General features: G+C 45.3%; 1 protein-coding gene across 1 annotated transcript in view; it reads right to left on the minus strand.

Moving 5' to 3' along the window:
- Positions 1-20,529, minus strand: part of Stx6 (syntaxin 6) — a 45,079-nt gene extending 24,550 nt beyond the window's left edge. The window contains exons 1-3 of the mRNA XM_050135161.1: positions 20,313-20,529; positions 8,035-8,204; positions 5,040-5,134 (exon numbers count right to left, since the gene is read on the minus strand). Coding sequence (XP_049991118.1) covers positions 5,040-5,134; positions 8,035-8,204; positions 20,313-20,347 — 300 coding nt within the window. The 5' untranslated portion in view covers positions 20,348-20,529. The remainder of the gene's footprint in view (positions 1-5,039; positions 5,135-8,034; positions 8,205-20,312) is intronic.
- Between the last annotated feature and the right edge of the window lie 3,465 nt (positions 20,530-23,994).

Here is a 23,994-nt window from a genome sequence, read left to right on the forward strand (position 1 = left end):
ACCCAGGCTTTTTCAGACCCAGGCCAGCTGGCCTTGGTGAGTTCCCGATAGGACATCCCCATTGTCTCAGTGTGTGGGTGCACCCCTCACGGTCCTGAGTTCCTTGCTCGTGCTCTCTCTCTTTCTGCTCCTGATTTGGACCTTGAGATTTCAGTCCGGTGCTCCAATGTGGGTCTCTGTCTCTGTCTCCTTTCATCGCCTGCTGAAGGTTAATATTCAGGAGGATGCCTATATGTTTTTCTTTGGGTTCTCCTTCTTATTTAGCTTCCTTTAGAGTCACTTCTGCTCTAACTGATGGCAAGCAGTTCTTAGGGGAAACATATTGTAGACTGTTGGGTGTCGGTGCAGGGCGCAGTATAGTTCTGATTGTCCTCCCAAAGCTAAAATCAGAGAATGTTGGTAAGCACTGTCTCATTGATAAAACAGAGGTCCAGGGAGGCTTATGGTTTGTGATGAAAATCTATTAAGGTCAGAGTTTAGCCTACAACTCCGGTTTCCTGGGGTCTTACTCACTGTTCTCTGGGTATATGCTGCAAAACTAAATGTACTGAATCACCAGAATTACCCAGAGTCACTTGTAGGATATAGCTACAAAACAAAATTTTCCTATGTGAAGCCTCGAATAGCAAATAGATGATTCTACAAGGTAAAACTATAAACAAGCCAGGATGCGGCTCTGTGCTAGAGGCTTACCTAGCATGCACGAGGACTTGGGTGTGATCACCAGCACTAAGCCAAAAGAAAAGGAAGAGGCAAAGACAGGCTGTTCTACATAAAAACTAAAATTTATTTTTTCAGCTAAAACTTCCCCGGAAAACTCAATAAAAATTGGACAGCCTTAGAAGATGCTTAGAAAAACACACACACAACTCTTAAACAAGAGAAGAGTATAAAGTGCACAGCCAATGAGTCACTTGGGAGAAGGGCTGTGGCTGCAGCTCAGGGGTGGAGTGCTTGTCCAGCATACCAAGTAGCACACATACAAATCACACAGGAGAAAGAGTGCTTCTTCACATAAAGAAGTCATTACATATCACTGACTCCTCTGCCTGACAAAGTGACGCAATCAAGTCAGCATTTGCTCTAGAAACCAGGCGGTGGTGGTGCATGCCTTTAATCCCGCCCAGCACTTGGTCTGCAAAGTAAGTTCAGGATAGCCAGAGCAACACAGAGCAACCCTGTCTCAAATCAAAACTAATTAAATCAAAAGAAAGCAGAAGGACAGATATGATGCTACATGCCTTTAATCTCAACATCTGGGAGGCAGAAGCAGGCTGATCTCTGTGAGTTCAAGGCCAGGCAGGGCTAAGTAATGTGAGTTTGCCTCAAAAAAACCCACAAAAACCCAGTGCCATTGTTCTTGACTTTTCAGCAGTCCTCAGCTTGGTGGGAGCCTAGGCTGTTTAGATGTTCACCTTACTAGACCTGGAAGGAGGGGGGACGTCCATGGACTCCCCACAGGGCAGGGAACCCGGTCTGCTCTTTGGGCTGATGAGAGAGGGGGAGTTGATTGGGAGAGGGGGAGGGATATGGGAGGCGGTGGCGGGGAAGAGACAGAAATCTTTAATAAATAAAGATATAATAAAAAAACAAACAAAAAAACAAAAAAAAACCCAAACAAACAAATATAGGTCAATAACTTTTCTAAACTAGAGTAACTCCCAAAGGCATTCTAAATGTTTATCCATATCTCACAGATCAGCATAGTTCTCACTGGCAGCAAAGAAGCTTCTTCTGCAGCAGATGGAGACCACTACAGGAAGCACAACTGGTCAAAATGCAAAGAACTGACCGTGGGGTGCCCAGCTCCGGTTGATAAATCTACAACACAATCCCTACACAGAAGGTTCAGGGAACATCACTGTGAAGAGGAGCTGGAAAGATTTTAAGTATCAGAGGACCAGAATGTCTGCTATGAGATAGTGTCTTTCATATATGTCAGGGAAATGCACCCATGAAATGTTAACAATAGTTACCTAAACAAGACCTGCACAATGACAATACCAGCTGACATCCTAACGTGGACAGGGGAAACATCACAGGCTCCACTCCTAGATAAAGAGCTACAGGCTATGAATGGCTGCTGGGAGGGAGGTCCAGTCTTCTCCAGGGACAAGCCTGTGGCCAGCCACCCAATCCCTAGTAGTCAGAGTTACACAAATATACTAAACAGAAACAGTGGGTGGCATTTACATATTCATATGTGTGCACATACAGACAGACAGACATGTGTGTAACAATAATAGTGAACAAAGAAGAGGTAAGTGAGGACAAAGGAGGAGTTGAAATGAGGAGAGGGGAGAGTGGAAATGACAGAAACTATACGTGAAATTCTAAAAAAAAATAAGAAGTTAAAATATGAAAAAAAAAAGTAGGGCACTACTAAATGACAGGTCACTAGGATCAGTGCTACCTAAGCCTGTGGTTTCAAAGTTCTTGTGTAAACTTCGTCTTGTCCCAGTTCCCAAATCTGCTAACTCTCTGTCCCTTCTCCAGTTTCTACCAAAAGCTTGAGATCTCTTCCACTGAGTACAGAGAAACTGAAGTCAATACATGCAACTGTTTTGGATTTTTGTTGTTGTTGGTGGTGGTAGTAGTTTTTTTGAGACAGGGTTTCTCTATGTAACAGTCCTGGCTGTCCTGGAACTAGCTCTTGTAGACCATGCTGGCCTTGAACTCAAAGAGATCCACCTGCCTCTACCTCCTGAGCGCTGAGATTAAAGGTGTGTGCCACCACTGCCCCGCAACACTTTTGGTTTTTAATGAAGTTGATTCTATGGCTATTTCCTTCTTTTCTGCAAAATTGTCAATTAAAAGTTATTAAAACCAAATCAGAAAAAGTTCAGGTGTGATTACTGTTAGTAAAGCTGGCAAATATTAACAGCTGCTCAAAGGGGGTGGGGGAAATAAATTACTAAGTCTATCAAGTAGTCCATTGAAAACACAGCTGAGTGTGGTTCAGATCTCAAACTCTATAAGGATAGTAAAATTCTGATGTACTGCCATGATTTAAAATAATTCCAAAGATGCTGGAGAGATGGCTCAGTGGTTAAGAGCACTGGCTGCTCTTCCAGAGGTCTTGAATCCAATTCCTAGCAATGATATGGTGGCTTATAACCATCTCTAGTGGGATCTGACTCCTTCTTCTGATATAAAGTTGATAAAGCACTCATAAACATAAAACAAATAAATAAATAAGTCTTTTAAGATAAAACAAAATAATTCTAAGATGTACTTTAAATAGATTTTCAAATAGTAAGAGATAAACTTTGGTATCTGCCTCCAGTTATAGTTATACCAATTTAATTTTCAATATACTGATTCCTTTGAATTACAATTTTCAAAGCCCACAAATACCACCTTACAGAAAGAAGAAATGCACTGATTAAAGAATATATACTTTACAGCAAGGCACCAAGAAATATTAGGGTCAACGTAGCATCCTTTAGAAAAACCAATATTTAAAAAAAGGGAGGGAAGGAGAGAGAGGAGAAATGAGGAAAGGGGCGTGGGATAGAAGAAGCAAGGAGGGAGGGAGAGAAGGAAAACCAACTATACTAAAGAGATAAATGAGGACTGACGATGGTCAGCAGCTAAGAGCACCTGCTGCTACTCCTGAGTTTGGTTCGTGCTGGTAGGCTCAAAGAGTCAGATGCGGCAGTTAATACCTGCAAGGCTAGTACTTGGGAGTCTGGGGTCAGTGTGGGCTATAGAGTAAGGTCTTGTCTAAATAAGTAAATAAAAACAACTGAGGGACTTGCACACAAAAGATGTCACCTAACAATGTGCTTAGCAGAACAGCATCTACAACAGCCTACAAAGTCAGAATGTTGAACACAAACACTCATTGTCTCCATGGGGCACCTGAAGTCAAAGGGTTTCTGCTCTATTACATGTGAGCATCTATAAAAACAATTTAGTTATAAATACAGAGAAAGCCAACTACTGGTTGAAACAAGAAACAAAGATGTATAAAGTTCAATGAAATCTACCATTTGAGATCATTTCAAGAGGAAATCACATGATGAAAGTCTCTGGCAAGCACACAGCAAGGTTCCTGCCATATGTCAGCACTGATCTGATCCCAAGTCTTTTTCTTCAAGGAAGCTACTTTCGAGTACATATGTTAATGGCAGCTGCTTCTCTTACATCTAGTTATGCTAATCAAATGGCTTAGCCATATAGTTTCAAAATACAAAATACATCTGAATGACACAAGATTTTACCTAACCTACATTTTCTTGTTTATACTTGAGCAGTGGGTAGCATTCTCCATAATTTAGTACTAAAGATGAGTCTACTTGATGGCTTACTTTAATATGCCATCCTTGATATGCCTGCTCTGGGTGACTCCTGAGAGGTTGTCAAGCCGTTGTCTATGGCAATAGTAATGGCATGGCTGGTAGGAGTTCCAGAAGCAACTCAGATGGCAGAGAGGGCTGGCAGCCAAGCCTAGGAGGAGCCACTCTTCAGCAGTGCACATTACCAATCAGGAAAGCAGTGGCTTCCACAAGAGACTTTCCTTTTGTCCAGAAATAGGATACAATAAGAGATTTTTAAACCACTGTTTTAAAGGAACTGGAGATATAGACAAAGGGGATCGTGCTGTTAAAGTATCCTTCCAGCCGGCAGTTTACTGTCTTGTTTTCGTTCTAACAACCAGGCAGTATTAAAAGTGGACCCCACTAGCCTGGGGATGGTGGTACACACCTTTAATCCCAGCTCAGGAGGCAGAGGCAGGTGGATCTCTGTTGAGTTCAAGGCCAGCCTGGCCTACAGAGTGAGTTCCAGGACAACTAGAGATACACAGAGAAACCCTGTCTTGAAAAACCAAAAGAAAAAAAAAAGAAGAAAAAGAAAAAAAATTAGACCCCCACTACCCCACTCTACCCAGCCAGAGAAGCTGTACATGGGACACTTGCATTGAGTTCATGTTAAAAGGTGGTTTCAGAGTCAGCCTGCTGGTCTGAGACTGAGGGACAGTTCTGATTCGTGTGCCTCTCTCCCACACAGGTGACACTGGAAGGAGTGCTCCTTACCCTGACGATCTGCCGAGTACTTGTGATGAAGGCTTTTCTTATGCTCAATTCCGTTGCATCGAGGTTGAATTTCCTAGGATTTGCTTCAACTATACGTGGGCCAAAAAGTTAAGGTAAAGCAAATGCACCATGAGAAGCCTTACAGAATCTTGTTAAACGACAGGACACCGAAATGAGAATAAGACATCCTAAACCTCCGGAAAACACCAACTTGACATAAACATTCCTAGACTTTCTCTCCAACCACAGCTTTGAGAAGATCCCTCTGTCCCAAGACAAAGATGACCTGGCAAGTTAAAAATAGCCTCTGTAGCCAGGCATAATGGAGCACACCTATAATCCCAGCACTTGGGAGGTGGACCTTGAGTTCCAGGACAACCTGTGTTTCAAAAATCAGGAGCTGAGAATGTAGCTGGGGTGAAAGGAAGCGAAAGGGTGAGAGGGGCAGAAAAGAGCTATGGGTTCACCATAAATTCATGGCTACCACGGGTCAGTAGGGGTCAATCCTCGTGGCAATCCTTTTGTGCCTTCTGATTAGTGCCACAGGGAACCCAGAGTGGGCTGGAGCTCTGTGGACTGTGTACCAGCTTTGAACCTGGAGTGCCAGCACTGCCTCAGCCTCCCCAGTGCTGGGAATCACAGTCACCGCAGTCAGCTTCTGCCAACCTTTAAATCAGCGCTTCAGACTCTTCTTTATGCCAAATGCTACCCTTCTGTCTCAACCTAAAGAGACCAGGTCTGGTTCAACTGCCTCAGGGCAGACACTAGAAAAACCTGTGGTCTCTCTCATAACCTGTAATTACAGTATCTGCTGTATTATTTACTATCTGTTCCCAACCCTAATTCCAGGAGGCCTGGTAGTTAGTTTAGTTTCATTTGACCTAACCTTAAAAACCAAGAAAATGTTTAATACACAGAACACTCAATAAATGATTGTTGAATGAATAAAAAAAATATCAAAACTTTTGTCCTTTATCTCACAGTTTCTTTGAGACAAGGGCAGACTATGCAACGAAGGCTGGCCTAGAATTCACTATATAGCCCCAAAGCCCAGGCTGGCGTCTGATTGTGACTCTCCTGTCTCATCCTTCTGAGTGCTAGGATTACAGGTGAACACCACCACTAACAACTTTCCTTTCTGTCTCATAGGTTTTTACATTTTATTTAACTGTATAGTCTTTTAAAAACCTGGTTAGAAAAAGAACTCTGGTTAGCAGGCGAAGAAATGGCTTCTCCGGGACATGCCTTATATATGTACCACTATACTTTGCTCTTTGCTCCCTACTGCCCTCCTTTCTCTTGTCTCATAATATATGCCCCCAGTTCATCTCAGAGGAAACAATATCCCTTGAAATTGCTTATGATCCTGACCCCTCACATTTTACTTGTCTTTTAATAACATAAAAGTTACCATGAAGAAAGTAATGAGGAACAAGAACAGCAATTAAACACTCTACAGATCAACCTCCCATAAGCCCGTGCTGCCTAGCAAGGGAACCTTGTAGAGTCGGTTTCCTTGGTGGACTATTTCAAAGAAAAACACAAACCAGAGCTCAGACACGGAGCTGGCGTTGTTTTCTAACTAAAGTTTTAGTTACAGAGACTTCCCAGCTGAAAACAGAAAGCTGCACAACTCCACTTCCGCAGCTCTCTAGTTCATCAGTCAGAAATCAGCACAATGGATCCGCTCTGACCAAACAGTCATGGTAGAAGGCAGCTCTTCAATGGACAGCAGCATTTTAAAATCACTTAAGTGGCAGTGGGGTCTCTGAAGAGATTTTCTGAGTTCCAGCTAACAAGCTGTAACACTGGTCTGTATATCCGGGTGTCGTGTGCGCACTCACCCTGCTCCTCGAGCGTTAGGTCAGTCAAGTACTGTACTAGCAAGCAGCCTGCCCAGTACCACTGCTTGTCCTTTACAGTAATCACTCTGGCAGGCATCGTTCTAAGCTCGTGATACATGGAACCCTTTTGACACTCTTGTTGTCCTAGAATCCTTCTGAAGAGGAAACTAAAGCATAGAGAAGCTTACTAATGTGGCCAACGCCAGAGTCACTGTTATGGCACTATTATCAAATATATATTCAACACCCTCTCTGGCCCAGAGCGCCTAAGGCCCTTGGAGTCTCTAGAGTCTATTGCTAGTAGATGACTGATAATTCCTACACAGCTCCTCTGATCACCACACAAACCAATGCTATGATTAGTGATGTGAACTTCTAGCCACAGTTGCCCCTGGAAGGAGAAAGGGACTATAGATAGGCTGACCTAATCACCAATGGCCAATGACTTAACTGATAATGTTTCTGTGATGAAGTTTTCATACTCCAGAAATGGACAGGGTTCCTGTGGAGTACCTGCCACAGGAGGATGGCATTCTTGGGGACACACAAGCTCTTCTACCATACTTTCCCTACAAATCTCTTCCACACACGGACTTTACAATATGCGGGCAACCTAAGCAATGCATTTCTCTGAGCTCTACAAGCTGCTCTTGAAAATTAAACAAACAGGATGTGGGTGGGTCAGAACCTGGGGTTTGCAGGTGGCATCTGATAGGGATACTACAGCCACCCATGCTATCTCCAGGTAGATAGTGTCAAAACCGTAGGACACTCAGCTGGTGTCTGCTGGAAAACTGTTTGGTGCACAGATATCTCAAGTATTAGTATCTTACTGTGCACGAAGAGAAAGTTTATTTGTGCTTTTACAACAGTGAGTAAGAAACTGAACACCAGCAGACTGACTCCAGTGTCCAAAGTGAGGATCACTGCTCTATGCAGCCTGGATAATGCAGAATTCGCCATCCACGGAAGAACACGGCCAGCCTACCTGAGCTCCCGGGCAGACTTCAAATGTGTCATGGTACAAACAAGAACCTGATAAGTCACTAGAGAAGCAGACCTCTCACCTATGGCTCAAGGTCTCACTGAACTGCCCTCTTGCCTACGTTCCTGAGTCCCTCCACCCAGACACCACAGAGAAGGAAGGATATTGATAGTCTCATCGAGGTCCTCCAGATCCCACTCTATGCTGCGGAGGTTGTTCCTCAGCTCGTTGGTGGTCCAGTCGATTTCTTCCCTTGTTGCTGCAGAGGGGCCCTGAAGGAGCTCCGTCCATCTCTGAAACAATCCTTGGGCAGTGTTGACTGCTTTCTGTACCTCTCTGTAGTCAAGGTGAAGGGAAAGGAGGGAGAAGTCACACACAACTCATTCTATGAACTCAAAAACAAGAGAGCAGAACTTAAGGCAACACCACCACACGTCACCCTCACAACCCCATCACATCGCCACCCTCACCACCCTGAACAAGGCCCAAACAGTCACACTAAACAAGGCCCAAACACACAGACTGGGCATTTTGTTCCCAACAGATGCAGAATAAATTGGCCATTATTGAAGCAACTTTAACATCATGTTTGTTTGAGGAAGACAGTTCAGTTTTTTTCTTCCTAAACAGACAATACTAAAGTGACACAAAGAAGCAATCCTATAAATTAACTAAAGGGTCCTTCACATTCATATGGCTTTCATTGGGTGTGGCAGTCAATCTTGCTTTTCTTGGGTAAGAGCAGTTGAGAACTACTCCCACCTTGGCTTGTGTTTCACACAGTATTTTAATCTGAGACCTTTTAAATCCCTGGAAGATATCTAAACATTTCAGCTTTGCTAGTATCTGCTTCCCTAGAGTAAGCAACACTGTGTAACTTTTCTTGTTTCGATGCTTTTCTTGTTTCGAGTGTGGGATAGCCCCAGCAATGCTGCCGTTCAGCATGCTCTCACAGCAGATGCAGTTAAAAAGGGTCTACGGGTACCCTCACTATCACTGATCTTAAATGCCACTTCAGTGTTATAGCCTGAGACTACTATACCAATCAGTCAATTTGTAATGTGTGAGCATGCATGCCAAGGTCAAACAGCAATCTTGGGCACTGTTTTTCAGCAGCTGTCCACCATGTTTTTGAGACTGTGTCTCTCACTGGCCTGGAGCAAGCCCCAGGTATCTCCCTGTCTCCACCTACCCAAACAGGGATAACAAGCGGTGGTCACTGGAGAGCTAACTGACTTCCTTATGCTTGCCCAGCAAGTGCTTTTCCAAGTCAACTGTCTCCATAGTCCTGTCCAGAGTCCTAAACAACCATGATCGTAACCAAATGAACTGTCTCCATAGCCCTGTCCAGAGTCTTAAACAACCATGATCATAACCAAATGAACTGTCTCCATAGCCCTGTCCGGAGTCCTATCGACCGTGATCATAAACCTATATGAGTCTGTGTAATTGTGCAGAAGCAGACACTAAAAGGGGTGGATTTTATTATAGGTAAAGTATAACCTTAAAAAAGAATAAAGTCAGGTGTGGTGGTGCACACCTTTAATCCCAGCACTCAGGAGGCAGAGGCCAGCAAATTCTGGGTTAGAAGCCAGCCTGGTCTACAGAGCAAGTTCCAGGACATCTAGGGATACACAGGAAAACCCTGTCTTAAAAAAAAAAAAATAAGAAAGGTAAGATGATTATTGGTTCATATTTCTAAAGCAGATGTTTTAAGAGACCCCAAAGGTAGGTACTGTCATCAATGGCTCAGACCTTGAAAGAAAAGCCAGACTCACAGTGTATCCAGAAACTCCACCTGAGCAGTACTGAAGAGGCCTCACAGAGAATCTAAGAGCCCAACCTGCTAGTAACATCTTCCAGGCATGAACAAGTAACAGGGAATAATATGGGTCGCAACCGAGTATTCTAATGGTGATAGGGGTTTTTGGCCTGGTTGTTATTGTTGCTTGTTTGTTTTTCAAGACAGGATCTCTCTGTGTAGCCCTGGCTGTCCTGGAACTTGCTCTGTAGACCAGGCTAGCCTAGAACTCAGAGACTCACCTGCCTCTGCCCGCTCCCCAAGAGCTCGGATTAGAGTGAGCCACCACGCCCAGCTGGTAGTGGATTCTGAGAGTCCCGCTATGTTACGTGAGGTGACATAACCTAGGTTAATCCTTCTGCCTCAGTTTCCTGAAGGCTGAGCTTATTGTAGACATATGCAACTATGCCTTGTAGCAAACTTTTGGAAACACTTTTCAGAACTTCCTAAATAACCTGAAATTTCCATAGTGCCAAGAGCCACAGCCCCCCTCTAACAATGCACAAGACCGAGCAGGACACCCTCTCCATCAGAACTGCACACCAGCACCTCACAGTTAACACTGAGAGACCTAGCACTTCAACTAAGTCAATCCATGAAGCTCGGCAGCACATCATCCTGCCACCCACCCATTCGCCATCCCGGAGGGCAGAAGTGCCCTTCTTTTCTTCTCAGACTTCTCAGAAGAGGAAAGGGAGGGGCCTCAGTCAAACCAGCTGAGGAGGCGCTTCCAGGAAACTACCTGCCCTACCCAGCCAGTCCAGTCAGTGCTTTATTGAACGAACAGCTATGACCAAAATACTGCTTTATTTGGACAGTCCAGCTTAGCCATTTCCAGGCTTCTCTCCCAAATACGCAATGGGAGTGATTAAAGAACACGCAAGAGCACAGATGCACGCTGACTTCTTAGGGATCAGCTAAGCAAGCTTGGAAAGCAGCAGCTGGCTCAGCAGCACTGGGATCGTGAGGCTGCTTCAATGAGAGCTCACCCTACCTTCCTAGTAAGAACTGTCTGTGGCTCTAGCTCCTCATGCAGAGAAGCCGTGAGCACGTCACTGATGACGAGAAACATCTGTCTCCCTATGAGCCAGGCAAGTTTTCTGCTCAGAGCTTCCAGAGTCAGTCTTACACACCACGTCACATCAACAAAGCACTGTGCTAGTAAAACTTCAGAAGTAGACTTTACCCACTTGCTGTCCGAAAGTCTGTCAGAACCATGGGCCTGACAAGTTTTCAGAACCACAGACTGAAGGACCCTAACACCAACCCACAATATGGCCACAGGAACACTTGTAACATAGCACTTCCTTCCTGATAAATAAAAGACTGCACCTTTGCCAAAAAGAAGAGCCACCCAAACTTTCCAAATGAGATTCTTTTACCCACTTTAAACAAAAGTTGACGGCAACAGGACTAACCTTTGGAAGCTAACGCAACACTGACCAGTGCTAATTGATTTTAAAGCCTCTTCCACACCACATTCCAACCTGTCACACCGTAGTAAAGGGCTCGCCACCTCAACCAATCGAGCTTGGGAGGGCTACAGAATATTCCCAAATGTTACCCCCTCCAAAAAGAAAAAATTCACGACTTTTTCTTACTTGTAGCTAATGAAGTGTGGATCGGGCATGGTGGTGTATGCCTTTAATCTCAGCACTCAGGGGGCAGAAGCAGGAGGATCTCTGCGAGTTCAAGGCTAGTCTGGTCTAGTGAGGCCCCCTCTTGAAAAGAACAAGACAGTTTGCCAAGTATAAAAAGAAACAAGGAATGTCTCAGCTAATAGCGAGTGTCAAGCTTTGGATAGGGTTTGAGTGTGTCTCTACGGGCTCGTACATGTTAGTGACTTGACCCTCGAGAAGGCAGTGTGGAGGTATTGAAAGCCCTAAGAGGCATGTCAGAGGTTAATTAGGCTGTTCGGATACAGCACTCAAAAGCCATAAAGGTAGTTCTTGTGGGATCCCAGTTAGCTCCCGAAAGAAAAGTTGCTACAAAACATAGAGCTTGTCGCTTCCTTGACCTCGCTTGCTGCCTCCACAGTATCTGTCCCTCTCACAAAGGACTGATGGAGGAGTACAGCCCAGGGGCCTCTCTCTACAGGGCCCAATCCTGGACCTTCCATGAGCTAAATAAACCTCTCTTTACAAAGTATCCTGTCTGGCTACTGGTTAGACCAGCAGAAAGGGGTCTTGTTCTTAGCTGTTACTTGGCTGTGTAGAACTGCAAGATTGCAGTTCCAGCTTCCCTCTGGAGCCTGCTTTCTTCGCCCATGCTGACAGACTGAGTTGGCATCTGTCCCTGCTCCTCTGCTTGCGCAACAATTGCTGCCCAACTCCGTGTAAAATAGTGTTTGTTGTGTGCTCCCAGGCTCTGTGGGGGAGTAATCAGACACAACAAGGATGACCTGTCCCAGGTCTGAGCTAAAGTGTGTTTAGAACAGTCACTTCTCCCGAGCTCTCTGAGGTCTCCCCTCATCCTCTGGTGGGGTGGTTCAGTGTAGCTGACTTCTTTCATGTCAGCTGAGGCACCCTAAGCTTGTGACCTAAGAGAAGACGCAGGAGGAAGCTGCACTAGCTGAGGGACTTCAGGAATCGGTGTCCCTGCTTCATTCTGTCAGTCAAGGCAGTTCCAAAGGTCTGCTCAGGTCTAACACTGAGAGTATAGACTATTGACTGATAGAAATAAATGCCAGCTTCCCAATCTAAGAAGCAAACGGGACAATGCAGACACTGGTGCAGCCTGTATCTCGGACAAGGAACTTCTCTGTAAGGCTTACAGAGAAGTTTCTGGTTCAACAACAACATACAAGAGACTAGTAAAGACAACATTCTGATCTGGAGGTGCAACCTCAAAGACCCAGGCTGCAAGCTGTGCAAGCCTCAGCAACCACTTTACTCACCTCCCTCCCACGCTCCCCCAGATCGCTCCTGCCCTGCACCCCACACACCTCATTCCACTGCCAATCAGGATGACAGAGGAGCTCTTCCCATTTCTTGACTTCCACACACACATCTTTTGCATTTAAGGGAAAATCAAAACACTCTTTCCTTAGCCTTACTGCCAACCAAATGCAGGCAAATTCAGAAGACGTCTCTGCTTAATTATCCGCACTACATATATTCTGACCCTACCACGCGGCTGTACGTTCACTTCCACGCTACTGTTACCGAAATAATAGAGAACGAGAGGAAAAGACCAACTTCCACCTTAGGGGTTCAGAAGGCTCACTCCATGGTCTCTTGGCCTCACATGCTTGCTTGATGCTTGGGTAAAACATGCTGTCAACACAGGAGAGTGGCGTTTGTTCATGGCAGTAGGTAGCGGGGAAAGTGAGACCACTTATCCAGGGTTAGCCGGTCCTTGTTGCCCCCCCCCCCCAGGACACCACCCGGTGGAGTACCTTCCCTGAGCCTGTCCTCACTCTGCTCCCCTTTGCCTCGGTGCTCCGGCATGTCAGTCCAGTTCGGGTCTGCTACAACGCTAGGTGCTCTTGCTTCACAAACACCCACCCTGCCTATTTACACATTTGCCTTCCATGAGTCACTGTGAGCAGCTCCGCGGCCTCTAGCTCCAGGAAGGGCTTCTCTTGGTGCCTGTCATTCATATTATGCAGCTGCTTCTCGGTGTCTAGACTGTGAGCAGAGGGATGACATTTTGGCTTTTGGCCTTGTTTTCTGTGTTTCCGGCCTTAAAGCACAGAAAGATGCATGCACTCTTTACTGGTGGTGGTTTGAGCAGAGAAGGAGGGAGCTTCATGGAGGGCAACACCATCAGTGGAGCTGGGGGGCGGCAGCACTGTGTGCTCAGAAACCATAGAGCACTCAAGTGGAGTGGACAGGTTGTTGAGACATAATAGCTAACATTTAAAGGCTGCATCTCCTGGGCTAGGAGCACTTTATATGAACTGTAAAGACAGCCAGACAATGGAGAATTCTGTCTCATTTCAAAGAGGAGAAGCTGAGGGAGGATCTAGGGGTCACAATGCAATAATCTAACTTCACTAAGGAAAGATACGACAGGGTCAATTACGCTGACCCAAAAGGAAGACCTCATCTTTTTTTTTGTAGTTTATGAATTTATTTATCAATAAGTTCTGATATTGTGGGAGGACATAACTATGTTTGCCTGTGACTTTTTTTTTATTAAAGATTTCTGTCTCTTCCCCACCGCCGCCTCCCCTTTCCCTCTCCCTCCCCCAGTCAAGTCCCCCTCCCTCGTCAGCCCAAAGAGCAATCAGGTTCTCTGCCTTGTGGGAAGTCCAAGGGCCACCCACCTCCATCCAGGTCTAGTAAGGTGAGCAACCAAACTGCCTAGGCTCCCACAAAGCCAATATGTGCAGTAGGATCAAAAACCCATTGCCATTGTTCTTGAGGAAGACCTCATCTTGATGTCACTGGAGGCTTTTGGAACTGGGGAGGAAGTGAAATTAGGGATTTAGGAATATTGGTTTGGTAGCAGTGCTGGCTCCATCAGTGTGTCAGTGTGAGGGAAATTTGAAAAGGAAGTCTCGAAAAGCGCTGATCTAAGTGTGCAATGATCAGCATGCAGTCCTGCAAGGGGTCTGACAAACTGTCACGTCAGGTAATGGTAGTCCTTGTCGTTAGGTGGGACCATTGTGGCTCCTACTAGATGAGCTGCTGCAGAGAATAGTCTCTCCATCACAGATAACTGTTCTCATCCTGTGGATAGTCTGTCCTCATAAGAGGCCTTGTCCCTTGCAGGCCTACAAGAGTGGTCAGTGGTTTTTGTTTTTGTTTAGCAAAAGCAGTTTCTAAGTAAGTTACGTTTGTAACTTTTCATTCTTTTTCTTTTCTTTTTTTTTTAAGATTTATTTATTTAGTTATGTATACAACATTCTGCCTGCATATATGCTTGCATACAGAAGAGGGCACCAGATCTCATAACAGATGATTGTGAGCCACCATGTGGTTGCTGGGAATTGAACTCAGGACCTCTGGAAGAACAGCCAGTGCTCTTAACCATTGAGCCATCTCTCCAGCCCCAATAACTTTTCATTCTTAAACACAGAGGTAAGCCACTTGTCCCAGCTTTGTTCCAGCTTTGGGTTGTTTCCACGGACTGTATTCCTGTAGCACAATAGCTAATTCAGGGCACACGCGCAAGACAATTTACTGCCAGACTACCCCTAGAAAGTGCTTTAGCAGACCTGTTTTAGTAAGCTTTTGCTAGTACAGATTCAGTCCTAATTTGCTGGGTGAAAAAAAAATACAGTATAGGAACTTCTTCAGTATTTGATGAGTTAATTCAATCAAGTTTTTGGTTATACACACACACACACACACACACACACACACACACACACACACACACGTTACCAAGCTTTCAGAACCAGCATTTCCGAATTTTCAACTTCTATTGAAACAAGACACCAAGAAAATCCCAAAGTTGAGCATGTTGAAATGTGTCAGCACCATCACGTGCTGCTTAGTGATCGGGCTATAATCTGAGAAACGCCTCATTAGACAATGTTGTCATTGTGAGATGACACAGATGTACTTCATGAACTAAGAAGGCTACACCACTAGGTCGTATAATCTTATAGGTTTTTTGTTGTTGTTGTTGGTGGTGGTGGTGGTGGTTTTTCAAGACAGGCTTTCTCTGTGGCTTTAGGAGCCAGTCCTGGAACTAGCTCTTGTAGACCAGGCTGGTCTTAAACTCACAGAGATCTGCCTGCCTCTGCTTCCTGAATGCTGGGATTAAAGGCGTGTGCCACCAGCGCAGCTGCTTTTAATTTTTTAAACTAAGTTTGTATTTATCTTGTGCTTGTGCTGGGAGCATGCCACAATGAATATCTGGAAGTCAGACTGTGGGATTCAATTCTTACCTTCCACCATATGCTTCCCAGGGAAGGCAAACCCTTCGACCACTTAGCCATCTTAGAGGCCCTGCTTTAGGTTTCTGTTTTTGAGACCTAGTTTCACCATGTTGCTCAAGATAGTATGAAATTCAATATGCAGCCCAGGCTGACCTCAAAAACATGGCAATTCTCTGGCCACCACATCCCAAGTGCTGGGGTTATAGGCACACACCAACCATTCTTGCCTAGGAGGTGTTGCTGTTGTTGTTTATCTGTTTGTTTTGCTATCCTCCCTCTTTGGGTCAAGGAAGCATTTGGGAAAACAAAGATTAATTTATTTTTATGTATATGAGTGTTGTGTTCCCAAGCATGCCTGGTTCACATGCAGGTCAGAAGATTGCACCAGATCCCCTGGAACTGGAGTTATAGACAGCTGTGAACAGCTATCTGGGTACTGGGAATTGAACCTGGTTCCTCCGCAAGAAAGTGCTCTTAACCTCTGAAGTATCTCTCCAGTCTCCAGCAGGTGGTTAAAGAGAACTTCCTGTTCACTAATTTAAAATCACTTTTCCAAGGGCTCAAACTCAGATCTGCTCGTTCCATAAGGAAAACAGATTTGTTTGGAGGCTGAGGTTAAACAGGTCTTGGTAGACAAATGCTTTTCATTCTCAAGGTCAAAAGAACTGAGACAAGCAGCCAAAATGTCTGAGCCCTAGATCTCTTTAGCTGTACCATGGGTGAACGGTAGGTTATCCTGAGAACCCAGTGGTTGACTTAGTGGAGGCTGTGGAAGATGGGAAGTGAAGGAGAGTCAGTGACTCACACCCAGATAGGTCTCCAAACTATCTAGGTGAAACTGCCCACTACCATAAGAGTGAGAGAAGGAAGCAGCTTTCTTTTTAAGTCTATCTTGTTTGCTTGTTTGAATACTTGCTTTTCCCATAGCAGAATGATGATGTTTGGTCTTAGCAATTAGAACGTTCCTAGGTAGCTATCGATGGAGGGGTTAACCCTGGATAAGGGGTTAGGTTGTTAGGTTGGAAATACAGCTGGAAGCTTGTCAGCATAAAAGAGGTGCTCTGAACCCATGAATGCTGGGAAACACCCGCAAGTTGTAAAAGAACACTGAGGAATGCTGGGACCAAGTGGGAGCAAGGGAAAACTGCATTAGAAAAGCACACGGTCACAGAAACAAAGGCTGTTCCAAGAAAGTAGTGGGATGGGTCTAGAGTCAAGTATATTGGAGGAAGAAGTCAGATTCACTCTTGACCCAACCTGAGGTGTCGGTGATGTCAGTCCTGTCGCGGGGCAGCGTGGGGGCAGCATGGATATGAAGGATTCGGAGGGCCACCTCAAGAGGCACTCTTATTTACAGGTTGGGCCTCAGCAGGAGGTGCTGTTTGGGAGATCTCAAAACTGTAGCGGGAGGACTTAGCTGAAAGAAGTAATCACTCTGTGTGTGTGTGTGTGTGTGTTCTTGAGGGAATCTTAACCCTGGCCCTTCCTGTCTCACTTTCTCCGCTACCACTGCTTTCTCTGCTATTGCCTACCATGAACAAACACCTCCCCTTGGCCACTCTCCTGTTGACAGAATGTTTTGCCCAAGCATCAAGCATGTGAGGCCAAGAGACATGCATTTTATTTTTTAGGCAATGGGCAGCCATTAAATGATATTAAGTAGGTTATACCTGCTCGGGCCTTGAAGGGCTATATTGTACTGTCCAATATGAAATTCACAAGTGACTATTCAAGTATGCCTAAGGACTTTAAAAGTAGTGTCATTAAGGAACTAACATTTAATTATTTTAAAAACTGATACACAATCTGGTTGCCCAAAAAAGTGGTATGTATGTTTGGAACAATTAGGGTATGTGAATTTCTTTTTTGTCTTCTTTGAGACAGGCTCTCATATAGCCCAGGCTAATCTCAAACTCATTGTGAGGCTCCTTTTGAACATCTGCTCCTGCTTCTGGCTTCCAAGTGCTGGGATTACAAGTGCTCCCTATGACCCAGACTTTGAATATATCTTTTGAACTGTAGGTTTAAAGGAGTCTAAATATAGGACAGTATGTTCAAATTTTTAACAGCCAAACTGAAATGAGATAGAAGTTTAAAATAACAAATTTTGAAGACTTAATACAAATAGTTGAAGCCAAGTGCATGCCTACAATCTCAACACTCAGAAGGCTGAGCAATGACTGCTGAGTTTAAGGCTAGCCTGGGCTATACTGCAAGTATCAGGCCAGCAAGTTCTACATAACAAGATTCTATCTCAAAAAAGAAAGAAGGAAAAGAAGGAAGGAAGGAAGGAAGGAAGGAAGGAAGGAAGGAAGGAAGGAAGGAAGGAAGGAATCACAGCTGGCAGTAATATTTTGAATATATTAACAAAAACATTGGTCAGATGGTGGTGGCACTCGCCTGTAATCCCAGTACTCAGAAGGCAGAGGCAGGAGGATTTCTGTGAATTTGAGGTCAGTCTGGTCTACAAAGCAAGTTCCAGGACAGTTAGGTCTGTTACACAAAGAAACCGTCTCAAAAAACCAAAAACTGAAAAAAATAAAGTCATACTTGAGACATCAACTTTTTCTATTTGCGATATATTTTCAATAATCTTGTTTTTTAAACTTTTCCTGTGTGTGTGTTTCTGCGCGCACATACGCATGTGCACACATACGAATTCCTGCATTCGCGCACATATAGATTTCTGCATGTGGAGGTCAGAGGACAACAAGCAGAACTCCTGCTGTGTGAGTTCTGGGGATCAAAATCAGGTCATTAGGCTTGGCTGCATGTGGCCCTATCTACCAAGACATCTCACTGGCCCTCGAGGCTGCTAACGAACGGATACGCCTGGGTATGCCATTACACATCTGGAAACACCCATGAGGCTGGCTTCATTTAACTCTTGGATAAAGTGCAGACCACTACTCATCCTTCATGCGCCTTAAAGACCTCTGACAGTTCCAATCAAGTAGTGATATCCAGTCAGGAAGCAAGTGCTGGCAGACTATGGGGGGGGGGGGGTATCTGAGCAGTGAAAGTTTTCAAAACTTTCACTCAAAGGCAAGCAAATAAAAATGTTCTGGTTGTCTCTAACATGTACTCACTACCAGATATGAACTTAGCAGCTTGAGTGTTAAAAACTTCAATTCTGCCAGGCTGTGGCGGTGCACGCCTTTAATCCCAGCACTCAGGAGGCTGAGGCAGGTGGATCTCTGTGAGTTTGAGGCCAGCCTGGTCTACAGAGTTAGTTCTAGGACAGACTCTAAAGAGAGACCCTGTCGCGACAAAAAAAAAAAAAAAAAAAAAAAAAAAAAAAAAAAAAAAAAAAAAAAAAAAAAAAAAAAAAAAAAAAAAAAAAAAAAAAAAAAAAAAAAAAAAAGAAAGAAAGAAAGAAAGAAAGAAAGAAAAGAAAAGAAAAGAAAAGAAAAGAAAAATAAGAAGAGACGACGACCCTTCAACTCTGGGGCTGGTGAAATGGCTCAGCAGGCAAAGGTGAAGACTTGCCGCCAAGCCTGAAGACTTGAGTTTGATCTGAGACCCACATAGAGGAAAGTGAGAAGGGACTCCTCTAAGTTTTCTTCTGACTTCCATGTGTGGCATAGCATTCACACACACACACACATGCACACACACAAAAAATAGAAAACAAAACAAAAAACCCTTCCATTCAAGAAAAAAGCATACAACTCTAAATTAAAAAGCAAAAAAACCAAAGAAGACATCCTAAACCAATTCCCTAATAACACATTTTCTAGGCAGGTAAATTTTACTGTTGATCTATATCTCCCTATTCTCCCATCTAAATTAAAGCAAGGTGAAAGAAAAACCCTTTTACTAAAATGTTAAGAAACAGTCTTAATAGATTTGATTGTATACACTATGGATAATAAAGTATCTCATCTAAAATACCATTTAAATTTTCCCAGTACCTTTAAGTATAAAAACAACACGCACACAACCGATCAGCTTTTACCACTGCACAGATAAGATGCAAGGAGCAACTAGTTAAAAACAAAGAACACTTCACAGTCAGTAGAACTTCTCCTCTCTTAACTTTGCAGTTCTCAGATTTTTGACATTTCTCTGACATTCAAAGCATAAAGATGACATGTTATTAGAAATAGGTTGCGACATCATAATTGCGCTTTCTTGCATTTGTGTAATGACTACAAAGTTGAGACAACGAAGTACAATTGATGTTTCCATCTCCCAAAAGACAATCAAAGATGGAGTCAAGACAGCTCCCTCGCAAAAAGAGGGCAGTAGGCTTCTGAAAAGCAGAACGTGAAGTGAGGGAAACCTGTCAAACGCTCAGGACGAAACCAAGGAGTTCAAAAGAAACACTCATTTCCTTCGATACGGTGGGAAAATCCCGGTGGCTCACAAAAAGCCTCGGAAAGTTTGGTTTGGCTGATTGCATCTTGTTTTCCTTCCAACATCAGTACCGGGCCTGGAGGACTTTTCCTCCCCCGGGAAGCCGCGCGTCCTCCCGCACCCAGATCCCGCACCGGCTGAACGCCTCCGGGCAAGCCGCGGGGTGCCAATCCCGGGCTAGCTCCGCGACTCCACAATGGAGATCGCCCCCGCGCACGCCCACTCCAGGAGGGCCATTTCCCTTTTCCTGCCCAGATGCTGTCCGCCCGCTCCAGCGCGTCGCTCCCCACCTGCGGCGCGCGACCCCGAGGAAGTGGCCGTGCGGGCCGAAAGGAGGACTCCCGGGGGCCCAGCCCCGGAGGACGCGCGGTGTCGGGGTGCAGAGGCTGTGTCACCCTGCCTCGATTTCCCTCCCTTCCCCCTGCGGCGACAGTCCTCGGCCCACACTCACCCTTTCACCACAAAGAAGGGGTCCTCCATGGACATGGCGCCCGGCCCGGCAGCCCGAGCCTTCCCTGAGGTCTCCCGCGGCCAGCCCCTCGGCCGGGGTGACCCGGAGCAGCGGTGGGCGCAGTCCCGGGAACCCGACGGCCGGCGGTCCAGCACTCGGTCAGCGCCGTGGGTCGAATCCCACTCCAAGCCGGCCCCCACGGCAGCCTCCTCCCCCGGCACCTCCGGCGCCTAGCCCCGCCCCCAGGACACTCGCCGCGACCAATCAGGAATGCGTACCGCAGCTCCACTTCCGCACTCTGGATCACGTGACCCAGATCGCCCAGGCGCTGGGCCAAAGGGGGGCGGGGCTTGGTCTAGCGTCTCTGGGCCCAAGAGGTGGAGCTCTGGGAAGTAGGGGAGGTCGTCTGCCTCCGCTGGAAGAAGGCTATGGGGATTTTAGCTGTTGATGAGTCTTATTCGCATAGACCTCTTATCTTTCCTCTACTTTTAAAGACTTGCTTTTAACGCTGTGTGATTTACATGCCCATCTCTTCCTCGACTTGCCCTGTAAGATTCTCAACCTGATTATGGTAAAGTCTTACATAGTGTGTAAAGGCTGTATAAACATCCTCAATACTCTTTGGGGGACGATGCTACTGTTTTTATTTTATGAGGCTTCAGTCTCTCCTGTATAGGGTCATACGACCCATACATCACAGAACCATAGATCCTGGGCACTTTCCCCAAAATGAACAGTATCTTTTGAAATACCTTCTGAAAATGAACTTCCCAGACAAAGGAGCCAGTCAGGGTAACTTCCTCTCAACTATGATTCCTAAACGTCCAGAAAAATTTTATCTGGCACACTTAGTGAACTGGCATATTTAACACGCAGTCCATAGCGTTCATTGTTAAGTCCTCTGACCTTTCATTGCTGATAACCATTGGGCACTTACTGTGTGCTGGGCAGGATTCTAACTTACTTTATTACCTTCAGAAATTACTGTGATTTATTATCTGCATTTTATGAATGAGCTTTTTGAGACTCTGAGGTGAAGTGACTTGTCCAAAGCCTCTAGTCTCTTTGGAGCTTGCATCAAACAAATCTCTTTTGAACCTGTAGTCCTTCATTCGATCCCTCATCTTTAAAATGTACACAAACCAGGCAGTATGGCGCACACCTTTAATCCCAGCACCCGGATCTCTGTGAGCCCAAGACCAGCCTGGTCTACAGAGCAAGTTCAAGGACAGCCCAGGCTAACAGCGGGAAGGTAAACAATATCCAGCTCTTCTGTTGTTCTGTAAACTCTGAGGCCCCAAAGGAGGAGGCGGTACAGTCAAGGACACCTGAAGGAAACTGTTGTTCAGAGGACAGCAAGAAAGACGGAAGGGAAGGATGAATCTGACAGATGTTTCCCACGGAAACAAAGCAGAGTATGAACATAATGGGAGAAGGGGGAGGAGAAGAGAGAGAAGTCAAAGTCGAAGACAGAACTGAGGGAACAGTGGGTGGTGGATGTGGGGGGGGGGTGCTGGGAGAGTTGCAGGCTCCGGTTACCTACAGACTGAGATGGGGAGATAAACATGCCCATGTGACCAAGACAGGTAATTGAAGGACAGATGGGCCCAGGGGCTCCAAGTGATACTTGGAGCCTGATCCTTGAGTTTCAAACCTCAGCTCTGCTACTCTCAGCGGCTGTGTTTGAGCAGAGCCCCTAATTGTTCGCTGTCCTTACTGTGAATGGGTGCCATAGTAACATCTTTCTCCAGGCCTGAAAAGGCCTTAGGACAAAGCCTAGTGCACCTGTTCAAGGAGGACTCGGAGCTGAATAACCCTAGCCTCCAAGGAGCTCTTGGGCCTGTGGGGAGGAGCAAACAGGAAACCAGAGAAATACATTGTCCAGATAACAGAGTTGAGACACTAGTGTATTTGTAGGTGGGTAGGGGGTGGGGTGGGAGCTTCCTAAACAGTGACTAATGCAGGTGGGATCAGTGATGTAGACCAGCAGAGCAGCCTCCTGAAGCCAGAGCAAAGAGCTTTGCTGGAGTGTCGGTCGCAGCAGGGAGACACAGTCCAACGTGGTGGCTGCCAGCAGCCTGAGTCATTCCCTTTGCTGCTCAGGACCTTCAGTCAGGTACACTCAGAATCTTAACTATACCTCAGGAAGATTTTCAGGATGAACTGTAGTGAAAGCAAGTTAGTAAATTTACTAAGTATTTAGAAATCAAGTTGTACAGGAAAGGGGCCGGCAGAATCCCAAGGCTCACATGTGGGCTTCTCCAAGGAGAGTCATACTTGGATGTCTACACAGATGACTCTGTGGCTCTGAGAAGTTTGAACTGCTCTAAGGTTGTAATTTACTGGGTTTAAAGATTCAGCAAAGTCTAAAATTTAAAGTTTAAAAGTTGAGTAGTTATATGAACTTGTTTCTAAATAAGGTTTTTGGTAGTAAATGAAGCTGTAAAGTGATTTTATGAGGTGCATTGTTTAGATTAGGGGTGAGGGATCTGGAGCCATCTCAGTGGATAACAGCCCTAATTGCACTAGGGTGGTGGTGGCGCAGGCCTTTAATCTCAGCACTCAGGAGGCAGAGGCAGGTGGGTCTCTGTGAGTTCAAGGCCAGCCTGGTCTACAGAGTGAGTTCCAGGATAGTAAGGGCTACATAGAGAACCCTTGTCTTGAAAAACCAAACCAAACCAAACAAAAATAGTTTCTCTTGGGCTAGTGAGTAAAGGTACTTGCCACCAACCTGAGGTCTTGAGTTCTGTTCCCAGAGTTCACATCATAAAAGGACAGAGCTAACTGCTGAAAAATGATCTCTGGCCACTCTAGTTGCTTTTTTTTTTTTTAAAGCTTTTTTATTATATATATAGTGTTCTGCCTATATTTGTCCCTGCAGGTCAGAAGAGGTCACTGGATCTTGTTATAGATGGTTGTGAGCCACCCGTGGTTGCTGGGAATTGAACTCAGGACTTCTGGAAGAGTGACCACTGCTCTTAACCTCTGGACCATCTCTCCAGTCCCATCATTTTTTTTAACTCTTTGGGGACCCTCCACTCAGCTCCCAAATAAATACATAGAAACTTAATGCCCTGTCTTAGCTTAGCTTATCTATAGCCAGTTTTTCTTAACTTAAATTGTTCTATCTTGTTGAAATAGGAGAGGCGGGGCTGCGTCCCCAGCACCCCGGCCGCCTGCTAGCTTATGCCCTGAAATAACAACACACAAACTGTATTCATTTAAACACTGCTTGGCCCATTTCTATCTAGCCTCTTCTCAGTTAACTCTCGCACCTGGACTAGCCCATTTCTAATAATTGTTTGTAGCACCCCAAGGTGCGCTTACCGGGAAGATTCTAGCCTACGTCCATCCTGGGTCGGAGCTGCCTGGGAGAGCAGAGCCTGGCATCTCTGCTCCAGAGAGCAGAGCTGTCAGGTCTGAGCTCACTTCCTCTTCCTCCCAGCATCCTATTCTGTTTACTCCACCCACCTATGTTCCAAGCTAGGAGGCCAAGCAGTGTGTTTATTACTTAACCAATGAAATCAACAGATTGATATATGACACTCCCACATCACTATCTCTTGCCTCTGGGTTTTTACCTTTCTCTATTCTATATACTTCTCTTTCTTTCTTACTCCATGTCTGGCCCCTGGTCCCATCCTCTCCTTCTCTTGTTCCTCCTTCCTTTTGTTCTATTTAT

Source organism: Alexandromys fortis, unplaced genomic scaffold (genome assembly GCF_014885135.2).
Source record: "Alexandromys fortis isolate MF-2015 unplaced genomic scaffold, M_Fortis_MF-2015_v1.1 scaffold_21, whole genome shotgun sequence".
Classification (NCBI taxonomy): Eukaryota; Metazoa; Chordata; class Mammalia; order Rodentia; family Cricetidae; genus Alexandromys; species Alexandromys fortis.